Source organism: Nerophis lumbriciformis, linkage group LG13, assembly GCF_033978685.3.
Source record: "Nerophis lumbriciformis linkage group LG13, RoL_Nlum_v2.1, whole genome shotgun sequence".
Lineage (NCBI taxonomy): Eukaryota > Metazoa > Chordata > Actinopteri > Syngnathiformes > Syngnathidae > Nerophis > Nerophis lumbriciformis.
This window is the reverse complement of record NC_084560.2, coordinates 12827911-12841702: the sequence shown is the minus strand read 5'-3', so window position 1 is coordinate 12841702 and position 13792 is coordinate 12827911. Positions and strand designations below refer to the sequence as shown.

The following is a 13792-nucleotide window of genomic DNA, read 5'->3' as shown; positions in this document are numbered from 1 at the left end:
AGGACAAAGAAAATCCTTGAAGCTCCTGATGTTATGTGAGTGTTGTACACTTGCTATATTAATGCTTGTAGTTTAGTCAACACAGACAGAAAGAAGCAACCTCTAAAGACTCAACGCTAAGCTTCTGATTGTAAGTTACATCATTTTAACTCAATTATTTAAGTGGTATTGACAACATATACTTGATCTTAAAATGGTTGCTGAAATGTGAGGAGCGTACACACTTTTTGAGGTACTCATTAAAGAATTCTACATGATGACTTATTTTCCACAGATCGTCCAATCTGCTCTGGATAACGCGAGAAAAGGTCGAACAAGCATAGTCATCGCTCATCGCCTCTCCACCATTCAGAACGCTGACATCATCGCAGTGATGTCACACGGCGTGGTCATAGAACAAGGCACACATGAAGAACTGATGGCCAAGACTGGCGCTTATTATAAGCTGGTCACAACTGGTGCTCCTATCAGCTAGAAGCAAATTATTATTTAATTTTTTTATAACTGTTTTTGTTACAGTGAAGTAATTTGTACCTCCCTGCTTGGCACTCAGCATCAAGGGTTGGAATTGGTGTGACAATCATTGGTACTTTTACTTTAACTTTAACTTTAGTCACTCATCATTTGAACAATCCTTTTGTCATGTTTACATTGCTGAACTGCTATCATAGGTTTAACTGCACAATGTAATTTATTATACTACAAACCCCGTTTTCATATGAGTTGGGAAATTGTGTTAGATGTAAATATAAACGGAATACAATGATTTGCAAATCATTTTCAACCCATATTCAGTGAATATGCTACAAAGACAACATATTTGATGTTCAAACTGATAAACGTTTTTTTTTTTTGCAAATAATCATTAACTTTAGAATTTGATGCCAGCAATACGTGACAAAGAAGTTGGGGAAGGTGGCAATAAATACTGATAAAGTTGAGGAATGCTCATCAAACACTTATTTGGAACATCCCACAGGTGAACAGGTAAATTGGGAACAGGTGGGTGCCATGATTGGGTATAAAAGTAGATTCCATGAAATGCTCAGTCATTCACAAACAAGGATGGGGCAAGGGTCACCACTTTGTCAACAATTGCGTGAGCAAATTGTTGAACAGTTTAAGAAAAACCTTTCTCTACCAGCTATTGCAAGGAATTTAGGGATTTCACCATCTACGGTTCGTAATATCATCAAAGGGTTCAGAGAATCTGGAGAAATCACTGCACATAAGCAGCTAAGCCCGTGACCTTTGATCCCTCAGGCGGTACTGCATCAACAAGCGACATCAGTGTGTAAAGGATATCACCACATGGGCTCAGGAACACTTCAGAAACCCACTGTCAGTAACTACAGTTGGTCGCTACATCTGTAAGTGCGAGCTAAAACTCTCTAATGCAAGGCGAAAACCGTTTATCAACAACACCCAGAAACGCTGGGCCTGAGCTTATCTAAGATGGACTGATACAAAGTGGAAAACTGTTCTGTGGTCTGACGAGTCCACATTTCAAATTGTTTTTGGAAACTGTGGACGTGGTGTCCTCCGGACCAAAGAGGAAAAGAACCATCCGGATTGTTATAGGCGCAAAGTTGAAAAGCCAGCATCTGTGATGGTATGGGAGTGTATTAGTGCCCAAGACATGGGTAACTTACACATCTGTGAAGGCGCCATTAATGCTGAAAGGTACATACAGGTTTTGGAGCAACGTATGTTGCCATCCAAGCAACGTTACCATGGACGCCCCTGCTTATTTCAGCAAGACAATGCCAAGCCACGTGTTACATCAACGTACAAGAGTGCGGGTACTAGACTGGCCTGCCTGTAGTCCAGACCTGTCTCCCATTGAAAATGTGTGGCGCATTATGAAGTCTTAAATACCACAACGGAGACCCCCGGACTGTTGAACAACTTAAGCTGTACATCAAGCAAGAATGGGAAAGAATTCCACCTGAGAAGCTTCAAAAATGTGTCTCTTCAGTTCCCAAACGTTTACTGAGTGTTGTTAAAAGGAAAGGCCATGTAACACAGTGGTGAACATGCCCTTTCCCAACTACTTTGGCACGTGTTGCAGGCATGAAATTCTAAGTTAATTATTATTTGCAAAAAAAAAATAAAGTTTATGAGTTTGAACATCAAATATCTTGTCTTTGTAGTGCATTCAATTGAATATGGGTTGAAAAGGATTTGCAAATCATTGTATTCCGTTTATATTTACATCTAACACAATTTCCCAACTCATATGGAAAGGGGGTTTGTAGATAATATATGTTATATAACATTATATAGTATATACTTTTTTGGTTGTATCAAAACATCATTTTACCAAGATAATAATTGTCCGTTTTGACGTATGAATTGCCAATATGAATATTATTGTCGTATTTTTGGATGTAAAGCAGCAATTTTCCCATAGCATGAAAGAGTGTGCCAAAGAAATGTGGCAAATCGGAAAAAAATGTCAAACATAATTTTTTTAACCTGCGAAGCTAAATTCACCTGCATGCTAGAATTATTGCTAAAACAGGAAATATAATTGCATTTGGATCATTATTAAAACTCCCTGTTCTTTTACCATTTCAATTGTTTCATTTACAAACACAGAGAGAGAGAGAAAAGAGAAAAATACACAATGTCAAGCAAAAACATGGAGAAGATGACCCTCAGGTCTTGTAAAGAAAAGGTACCTCTAAATATTATTATAATAAATCTTACTATAATTTACAGAAGGGGACGGAACAATAGTAATAATAATGGTCAGGCTACTTAGTTTGCTAACAGCCAGAGCACTTAGATTCTTACGTAATAAGTCAAAGTGCTTAGCAACTACAAACAGCTGGCAAGGGCCACAAATGAGACGATGCACTAATCTGTTTAATGCAGTTCAATGAGAGACGACCTTGAGACTTCTAACATGTTGGCTGATTAATTGCAAAATGTATAAGTGAAGCTTAGCAACCTCGGAGAGATTGTGTAACGAACACACACACAGCGAGAAAGCATGGTATAAACACAGCCAGTTCAAACACTGAAGGAAGCCTGGGAACCCGCCCAAAAAGAAAACAAATAGTAAGACTCAACTTTGTTTGGAACTTGCTCAAAGTTACATTTTTCAAACCAAAAAGTATAAGAACAAATCTACAATAAATATCTAATTTGTAATTATATTAAATAAGAATTGCTTGTCGGCCTGACAAATTAGTCTGCTGTCACTCATACACGTGTACACGCCGGGAGCGCCTGCACACACACAGTGTATACATACATCTGCAAAAATAACAAGTGAAGGAAGACTTTTAGAATGTCAATCAACTTGTTCTTGTCTCAAAGTGCCACACAGAACAATATGCAATAAATCTCATAGGGAACTTACAATTTGCAGTCATGTTGTAATGATAGAATATCAACCAGCGCTAGTCATTAAACGTTATACACATATAAATGTGTATATATACATATAAGTGTGTGTGTGTGTGTGTGTGTGTGTGTGTGTGTGTGTGTGTGTGTGTGTGTGTGTGTGTGTGTGTGTGTCTGTGCGCGCATGTTTGTGTGTACAGTAGGTCTAGGGACGTAACTGTCATGATTTAACAAACTTGCGTACCCAAAAGCAGACAAGAAGACAGATACAAAGTCCAAAGGTTTTCATTTAAAGAAACGAGGGAGGAGGGTGAGGAGTCGTCAGCTGGCATGGAGATGTTTCGCAGGGTAGGCAGGCTTGTAGGAGGTAGGCACTGAAGGCAGAGGAAAGCAAGGGTAAGGTAGGTAGGTCTTTATAGTCATTGCACAAGTACAACGAAACTTTGTTTTCAGCACAAACCCGTTCAAGATTAGACAAACAAACAGTGTACGGGGTTACAGAACAGGAACGTTGATGGGTCGCCACAAGGCGCCCCCGTAAAAGATGGGGAAAAGGGTAACGCTGGGGGAGGAGGAGTAAAAAACTACAATCTAGACAGGGTTCCTAAGGGGGCCCAGTCTGGAGTGGGAAAAAACCTCCATAGCAAAGCACATATACATATTACAACATACATCTCGAGACTTGCAACAGAGGGGAGGGAGTGGGGGCCACGGTGGCAGGCTGCAGCTCTTCAGGCGCTGCCCAGCCGTCCATCACCCCTAAGGGATTCGCGTCAAGGGCGTTGGATGGGGGGGTGGGGTATGTGTGTGCGGCGTGTACTTTTTGTGGATGCATGTGTGTGTGTAAGCCTGCCACGTGTCTCTGTTTCGCGGCCTTGGTGTCGTGCCGTCGCTAGTCCAAAGTCAACAACAACAGGAGTGTGTCCATGAGAGACAAGAAGGGAGTTTGTTGCGTCTTCACCGCACTGTCCTTCGGGAGAGTCTCCAAGCCAGGGAAACAATCCAAGTTAGAATGTTTTGTATGCCAGTGAAAATAAAATTTGCTTTTCACTCTAAATTGTCTATGACTGGTCCTCAAAATTCATCCTGCGGGGCAGACAGTCCGATGTGATCCAAATCACAAGAGTGTCCACAGTTCTTCCCGCATCCTCCAATCATTTGTGGCAGCTTTGGGCTACTTTGAAGACTGCCAGCAACTTCCAATTTGTCGACAGACCAGAGCAACGCTTACTTCACTCAGCAGATGTCCTGTTGTCATCATTCCTAATAGGTGATATATTCACCTCCTCCACTGAGAGGGTCTCCAGGCTTCTTCTCCCAAGAGTCCGTGGTGTGTCCAGCAACAACCGCTCCGTCACCACAAGCAGGTTCCCCCAAACCCAAGATCTTGTCAATTTCCTTGAAGCCAGTTAATAGTTCCAATATTTAGATTTGGAGAGCAGCAACAAGAAAGTTAAGCCAAGACAAAGAAGCAAGCAGGAGAGATAAGGGAGAGGGAAGAGGAACGTCCGCCCTCCATGAGTGCCAGTTAAGTCGAGGAGCAAAAACACCAGGAGCAAAAAACACAAAAACAGCTGATCAGCAAGATCATCAAAAATGCTAGGAAAACTGTCTCGAAGTGTTGCCACATGGAGAAGACCAAGGCTTTTGTAGAGTGGAGGTGATGAGAAGATGGCATGCAGGTGAGAGATGATCAGTAACAAGTGTGCCAGACTGGGAAGCCAGGAACAAGAACTCTGCTCACACATAACCACACCCAGACAGCCAACACATAGAAACACAAGACACTGCAGGGACTGTGACAGTAACGGGTCTAGCCGGGTCCATTCCAAACCAAAAACCTCAGGGGTCACGGCCCGAAACTCTGCCCTCCACTCGATGGGACAGAGAGCAATTGAGCAGGGCTTGATCTGACCTCAGAAGAGGCATCAAGGCTGCAAAAGTGGTGTATAGGAGGAAACTGGAGGCCACTCGGACAACAAAGACTCACGGCAGGTGTGGCAAGGCATCTAACACCTGACCAGCTACAAAAACTCATTGGCAGCCGACAACACAGAAGACTCACTGGCTGAGGAACTCAATCACTTATTTGCCCGCTTCGAGTCATCCAGACTAGCCACACCCCAGACTGTCTAGTCCTTAACTGCTCGCCCTTTCAAGAACACCAGGTGAGGCGAGCAATGAAGACTATAAACCGGCTTAAAGCGGCTGAGCTGGATGGCATATTGGGCAAGGTTCTCCAGGACTGTGCAGACCAGCTGGCGGAGTACTGCAAGCATAATCAACACCACCTCACCACAGATAGACAACATTCACACACTAGGGACCATTTAGTGTTGCCAATCAACCTATCCCCAGGTGCATGTCTTTGGAGGTGGGAGGGGCCTATCCCCAGGTGCATGTCTTTGGAGGTGGGAAGGGCCTATCCCCAGGTGCATGTCTTTGGAGGTGGGAGGAAGCCAGAGTACCCGGAGGGAACCCACGCAGTCACAGGGAGAACATGCAAACTCCACACAGAAAGATCCCGAGCCCGGGGATCAAACCCAGGACTTTTTTATCGTGAGGCACACGCACTAACCCCTCTACCACCGTGCTGCTATTAAAAGAAATAGACACAATAAATAATAAATACACAATAAACTTTAATTATTAGCATTAACCACTTTACCACCGCGCTGCACACCATCAAGAAGCTTCCATGTATATTTGTTTTACATTTGGAAAGGCTTAAAAAAAGTTACACATAATTAGAAGACAAAGCTTTGTGTTATCACTCAATTGATGAGTTTACTCCACCCCACAGGATGTTGAATGAGTTACAGGAAGTAGAATTAAATTCATTACAATTTAGAGAAATTTGTTAGGACAAATTTGTTAAACACTAGTTTTAGCTTAAATATTAAAAAACATTTTTTATATATTTAATATTAAAAACACTCAAATTAAACATTTCCCTCCATTTTGGGAAATTAAGTATGTTTACACCATTTTCCATAATTTGAAAAATTATTTTATTATTATCAAAATAATATTACCATATATATCATATATCAACATATATCATATATATAATATCATTAAAATTACCAAACAAAATAATTGTATTATTAAAATAATTAAAAAAATAAATTAAATCATCTGCTTCATAGAAGAGGATTTTATTCTTATTGTTGATTAAAAACATTTGCTGTAGTTAAAACATATGTACATGAGGTTCATAATAATATTAGTATGAAAAAGGGGCGGTATGGCTCGGTTGGTAGAGTGGCTGTGCCAGCAACTTGGGGGTTCCAGGTTCGATCCCAGCTTCTGCCATCCTATTCACGGCCGTTGTGTCCTTGGGCAAGACACTTTACCCACCTGCTCCCAGTGCCATCCACACTGATATAAATGTAACTTAGATATTGGGTTTCACTATGTAAAAGCGCTTTGAGTCACTAGAGAAAAGCGCTATATAAATATAATTCACTTCACAAATTTGTAAAACAATTATGTATGGAATAAACGGTAAAGCATGATTCTGGAATACACCAAAATTATCAATTGAAATTTCAATTCTACTTCCTGTTTGCATCCTTAATTCAGATTCAATTCAAATTCAAGAAATAGAATTTGAATTTGGGAGACATTTTCAATTCATTTCAGAATCTTAGACAAGCCTGATATGCACACTAATTGATGAACCAATCACCATTCTTGGGTGTATTGAGCCTCTCGTCAGAAGGTTCCAGCTCACCTGTCATAAACATTAAAACATGACATTTGTATTGAGTGTAAGTTACAGCAGGATTAAATAGCCTAGTTGTGTGATAAAACTACGACAAATGAGAGACACGATATTTTGTGTGTTTGTGAAAATAAATATCACAATCAAAGTCTTTGGCATTGCAACAGTTTGTAGGCTTACCCTATGAAGAAGGCATTTGTCAATTTTATTAACAGAAAGATGAAATATAAAATAATAAACAATAGCTTCACATTTTTCTTCTTTTAACAGTCTTGTACAATAACAAAATCATACATTAAAAACACATAAAAATGTGGCTGACTTGTATACATACTGTACAGTATATAACCCATATATATATATATATATATATATATATATATATATATATATATATATATATGTATATATATATATATATATATGGGTTTGGGGCAGCACGGTGGAAGAGGGGTTAGTGCATCTGCCTCACAATACGAAGGTCCTGAGTAGTCTTGGGTTCGGTCCCGGGCTCGGGATCTTTCTGTGTGGAATTTGCATGTTCTCCCCGTGACTGCGTGGGTTCCCTCCGGGTACTCCAGCTTCCTCCCACTTCCAAAGACATGCACCTGGGGATAAGTTGATTGGCAACACTAAATTGGCCCTAGTGTGTGAATGTGAGTGTGAATGTTGTCTGTCTATCTGTGTTGGCCCTGCGATGAGGTGTCGACTTGTCCAGGGTGTACCCCGCCTTCTGCCCGATTGTAGCTGAGATAGGCTCCAGCGCCCCACGCGACCCCAAAGGGAATAAGCGGTAGAAAATGGATGGATGGATATATGGGTTTAGACACACCTTCTCATTCACAACACAACTGATGGTGCCAACCCCATTGATAAAGCAAGAAATTCCACTAATCAACCCTGATAAGGCACACCTGTGAAGTGAAATTTCAGGTGACTACCTCTTGAAGCTCATAGAGAGAATGCCAAGAGTGTGCAAAAAAGTAATCAGAGCAAAGGGTGGCTATTATGACGAAACTAGAATATAAAACATGTTTTAAATAAATGATAAATGGGTTGTACTTGTATAGCGCTTTTCTACCTTCAAGGTACTCAAAGCGCTTTGACACTACTTCCACATTTACCCATTCATACACACATTCACACACTGATGGAGGGAGCTGCCATGCAAGGCGCTAACCAGCACCCATCAGGAGCAAGGGTGAAGTGTCTTGCTCAGGACACAACGGACATGACGAGGTTGGTACTAGGTGGGGATTGAACCAGGAACCCTCGGGTCGCGCACGGCCATTCTTCCACTGCGCCACGCCGTCCCCGTTTTCAGTTATTTCACCTTTTTTGTTAAGTACATAACTCCACATGTGTTCATTCATAGTTTTGATGTGACAATCTACAATGTAAATAGTCATGAAAATAAAGAAAACATTACATTGAATGAGGAGAAGGGGTGTCCTAACTTTTGGCCTGTACTGTATATATATATATATATATATATATATATATATATATATATATATATATATCCCCTGCGAAACAGGCTTGTAGGGATGAAATAGCTTCTGTGTTATTTCCTGACCTAACGTATATTCTGCTCTACCCCGGTATTGAGCACTGTATAATGGATAAACCACTGTAACCTCGAATATATATATATATATATATATATATATATATATATATATATATATATATATATATATATATATATATATATATATATATTAGGGATGTCTGATAATGGCTTTTTGCCGATATCCGATATTCAGATATTGACCAAACCCTTAATTACCGATACTGATATCAACCGATACCGATATCAACCGATACCAATATATACAGTCGTGGAATTAACACATTATTATGCCTAATTTGGACAACCAGGTATGGTGAAGATAAGGTCTTTTTTTTTTAAATAAATAAAAATAAAATAAGATAAATAAATTAAAAACATTTTCTTGAATAAAAAAGAAAGTAAAACAATATAAAAACAGTTACATAGAAACTAGTAATTAATGAAAATGAGTAAAATTAACTGTTAAAGGTTAGTACTATTAGTGGACCAGCAGCACGCACAATCATGTGTGCTTACGGACTGTATCCCTTGCAGACTGTATTGATATATATTGATATATAATGTAGGAACCAGAATATTAATAACAGAAAGAAACAACCCTTTTGTGTGAATGAGTGTAAATGGGGGAGGGAGGTTTTTTGGGTTGATGTACTAATTGTAAGTGTATTTTGTGTTTTTTATGTTGATTTAATAAAAATAAAAAATAAAAAATAACAAAAAAAACGATACCAATAATAAAAAAACGATACCGATAATTTCCGATATTACATTCTAAAGCATTTATCGGCCGATAATATCGGCAGACCGATAGTATCGGACATCTCTAATATATATACATATATATATATATATATATATATATATTTTTTTTTTTTTTTTTTTACTTAATTTATTATATTTTTGAAAACTATGAATTGATTTTAAATCAAAATAAATGAGAATCGCGTTTTGGATATGAATAGGTTTTTTCAGCACTCCTAATTAGCACATTGCTTTCATGTTAATAAAGGTTTTATTAAAACCTATTTCATGCAGGAAATCTAATTTTCTATTGTAAATCATTAACTTGTAATGTTTTTTGCTACTCTAAACAAGCTTCTTGTTCTCGTTTCCCATCATCAAATGAACACAATAAGGAATAAGAGCAACCACAACAACTGGAATAGACACTGTCTTCCAAAAGGAGAGGGTATAGAACAAGAGGTCAGTATTTGTGGGTATTCTGACTAAGTCATACAGCTGCAGGCTGGTGAGAGTGGCGGCCACGCACATGATCCTAAATCTGCCTTCATGGCCGTTCTTTCCTTTGCAGCTCTGGATAAACATGTGGGAGTTGACGGCCAGGCCCAGTCCAAATAAAGCTCCCAGGTTCCTCACCAAGCCGGCAAAGGGCGTGGTGTCCAGATGGATCCAGTCAGGGTTAGCACACCACCTCTTGGCTTTGGCCACTGACCACAAGGGATCCACGCCGGCCAAGTTGAGCAGCAGGTAGAAGCAAACAGCGATGGAGAAAAGCACAAGCGTCACCTGAGTATATGCTTTCACGCTCACATTGCAGACTGAAGGCAGGAGTTCCAACGCCTCGGCCACCAACATGCCTACATGGCAAAAACACACAATCATTGTCGTACAATCAACTCGTGTCTTACAATAGCACAACTCACCGGCTAAAAGGCCGAGGATAACCTGGTGTGGGAAATGTGTGGCGATAAAAACCCTGGAGATGCAAACGCTTATCTGGATGATCCAAAAGATGGTCCACAAGCAAGACCGCAAAAGCCAAAGTCTAGATTTGTCAGAAGAAAGAAGTGAAGAAAAATAATCACTTAAAGGCCTACTGAAATGCGATTTTCTTATTTAAACGGGGATAGCAGGTCCATTCTATGTGTCATACTTGATCATTTCGCGATATTGCCATATTTTTGCTGAAAGGATTTAGTAGAGAACATCGACGATAAAGTTCGCAACTTTTGGTCGCTGATAAAAAAGCCTTGCCTGTACCGAAAGTAGCAGACGATATGCGCGTGACGTCACAGGTTGTGGAGCTCTTCACATCTGCACATTGTTTACAATCATGGCCACCAGCAGCAAGAGCGATTCGGACCGAGAAAGCGACGATTTCCCCATTAATTTGAGCGACGATGAAAGATTCGTGGATGAGGAAAGTGAGAGTGAAGGACTAGAGGGCAGTGGGAGCGATTCAGATAGGGAAGATGCTGTGAGAGGCCGGTGGGACCTGACATTCAGCTGGGAATTACCTATACAGTAAATAAGCACAAGACATATATATATATATATATACTCTATTAGGGCTATTAGGGCTTCACGGTGGCAGAGGGGTTAGTGCATCTGCCTCACAATACAAAGGTCCTGAGTAGTCTTGGGTTCAATCCCGGGCTCGGGATCTTTCTGTGTGGAGTTTGCATGTTCTCCCCGTGACTGCGTGGGTTCCCTCCGGGTACTCCGGCTTCCTCCCACTTCCAAAGACATGCACCTGGGGATAAGTTGATTGGCAACACTAAAAATTGGCCCTTGTGTGTGGATGTGAGTGTGAATGTTGTCTGTCTATCTGTGTTGGCCCTGTGATGAGGTGGCGACTTGTCCAGGGTGTACCCCGCCTTCCGCCCGATTGTAGCTGAGATAGGCTCCAGCGCCCCCCGCGACCCCAAAGGGAATAAGCGGTAGAAAATGGATGGATGGATGGATGGATACTCTATTAGCCACAACACAACCAGGCTTGTATTTGATATGCCACAAATTAAAGTTAAAGTTAAAGTCCCAATGATTGTCACACACACACTAGGTGTGGTGAAATTTGTCCTCTAGATTTGACCCATCCCCTTGATCACCCCCTGGGAGGTGAGGGGAGCAGTGGGGAGCAGTGGGCAGCAGCGGTGCTGCGCCCGGGAATCATTTTTGGTGATTTAACCCCCAATTCCAACCCTTGATGCTGAGTGCCAAGCAGGGACGTGATGGGTCCCATTTTTATAGTCTTTGGTATGACTCGGTCGGGGTTTGAACTCACAACCTACCGATCTCAGGGCGGACACTCTAACCACTAGGCCACTGAGTAATCCCGCATAACAAACACCTCCCCCCTCCCGTCCATATAACCCGCCAATACAACTCAAACACCTGCACAACACACTCAATCCCAAAGCCCAAAGTACCGTTCACCTCCCCAAAGTTCATACAGCACATATATTTTCCCCAAAGTCCCCAAAGTTACATACGTGACATGCACATAGCGGCACGCACGTACGGGCAAGCGATCAAATGTTTGGAAGCCAAAGCTGCATGCGTACTCACGGTACCGCGTCTGCGCATCCAACTCAAAGTCCTTCTGGTAAGAGTCTCTGTTGTCCCAGTTCTCCACAGGCCAATGGTAAAGCTTGACTGTCATCTTTCGGGTATGTAAACAATGAAACACCGGCTGTGTTTGTGTTGCTGCAGCCGCCCGCAATACACCGCTTCCCACCTACAGCTTTCTTCTTTGCTGTCTCCATTGTTCATTGAACAAATTGCAAAAGATTCACCAACACAGATGTCCAGAATACTGTGGAATTTTGCGATGAAAACAGACGACTTAATAGCTGGCCACCATGCTGTCCCAAAATGTCCTCTACAATCCGTGACGTCACGCGCTGACGTCATCATACCGAGACGTTTTCAGCAGGATATTTCGCGTGAAATTTAAAATTGCACTTTAGTAAGCTAACCCGGCTGTATTGGCATGTGTTGCAATGTTAAGATTTCATCACTGATATATAAACTATCAGACTGCGTGGTCGGTAGTAGTGGGTTTCAGTAGGCCTTTAAATATGCTTGTTAAATAAAACCTCTACCTTGTTTTTGATGAATACTTAGGCCTACTGCGCTACTGTATTTTAATGTTGGCCATTGTGGTGGTACTTGTGGAGCCAAGTTTTTTTCTGAAGTGGTAGTTGGTGAAAAAGGTTTTTCTGTAGACAGATGGATAAAATGGACACAATGGCAAGATGACATCCTACCTTTTAGATGTTTGGTCGGTGGCCACTGTGAAAGATTGAGTAGAGTTGAGAGCAGATGTTATCATGACATACCACACGCATGAGGAGCCCATAGCGTGACCGGATGGACTACCTGCAACAAGAAGTTGTTTTAAAAAGTAATTGTTGATATAATAAGAATATTATATTCACATGTTAGACTCACACATGCAAATGTTTGCTTGTTATTGTGGTTGTACAACTCACCTGGCCCTGTTTCACATGTTATGTGAAATTGCTCCAAATGGGGGAAAGAATGATTGTTGTAGATCAGAGTTTCATGCACCCACCAGTACGGTCGCTGCCCAAAGAGAATCCTAGAAATAACAAGGTCAATGATTACACTTCAAATCCACATGCAGGCTGCAACAAACGGCCTACCATTTGAAAATGAGATTAAACCAGTCTCCCAAAACAGCCGCCCATATCATTTTAGTGCCCACCGTGTGACTCAGATGGAACCACAGAGGAAAATAAACCGAGAAGATATTTCGAGGGTCGCCCACGGTGGAAATGACACCAAGGAAGTCACGGTATTCCCCGTAGTTGTTCTGGAAGTACTGTATCACCAGCACACCGCTACTTTGGACTAAATCCATCTCAGGCTGACTCTTTATGGCCTGGATTTGAAAAAGCTATTTCTTCAGCACCTGGCGCAAGCAACATGATGACAGCATCACATCTCAGATAGCTTTATATCTCCTCCTAGAATCATAATGATGAATCATTGAGTGGCGCCATGGCAACTGCATGCAAACGCTTCACTTTGCACACAAGAAATACAAAAAAAGGGTTCCAGAGTCATAAGGGCACAGCACTTTAACATGTTACAAAATCTGTTTGCGCCCCAGCCGTGCAGCCATTAGATATGTTACACACCATTGCTTTTACAACTGTTAAATATTAGCCACTGGAAGAGCTTCCCACCTAACCTCCGAGACCGGCCTCAGATATTTTCCTCCTTCCTTGACCATCTGCTAGCTGCAAATACACATGTAGATGTCTATTCATTTGAACTATTCTTATAGTTGAATAGTTATATCACTAAAAGGTTTATACTGAAATATCAATACCGCCGATACTGAATCGTTACGTTCTAATATTGATTCC

General features: G+C 41.1%; 2 protein-coding genes across 2 annotated transcripts in view; one reads left to right on the top strand and one right to left on the bottom strand.

Moving 5' to 3' along the window:
- abcb11a (ATP-binding cassette, sub-family B (MDR/TAP), member 11a) overlaps window positions 1-475 on the top strand; it is a 49845-nt gene extending 49370 nt beyond the window's left edge. The window contains exon 28 of the mRNA XM_061971672.1: window positions 275-475. Coding sequence (XP_061827656.1) covers window positions 275-475 — 201 coding nt within the window. The remainder of the gene's footprint in view (window positions 1-274) is intronic.
- A 9240-nt stretch (window positions 476-9715) lies between these two features.
- LOC133613244 (glucose-6-phosphatase 2-like) lies at window positions 9716-13281 on the bottom strand. The gene is made up of 5 exons (XM_061970634.1): window positions 13064-13281; window positions 12890-12999; window positions 12665-12776; window positions 10319-10440; window positions 9716-10252 (listed from the first exon to the last, which is right to left on the bottom strand). Exons 1-5 carry the CDS (start codon window positions 13279-13281, stop codon window positions 9741-9743), a joined length of 1074 nt encoding a protein of 357 aa, XP_061826618.1. The 3' UTR covers window positions 9716-9740.
- Window positions 13282-13792: the final 511 nt, after the last annotated feature.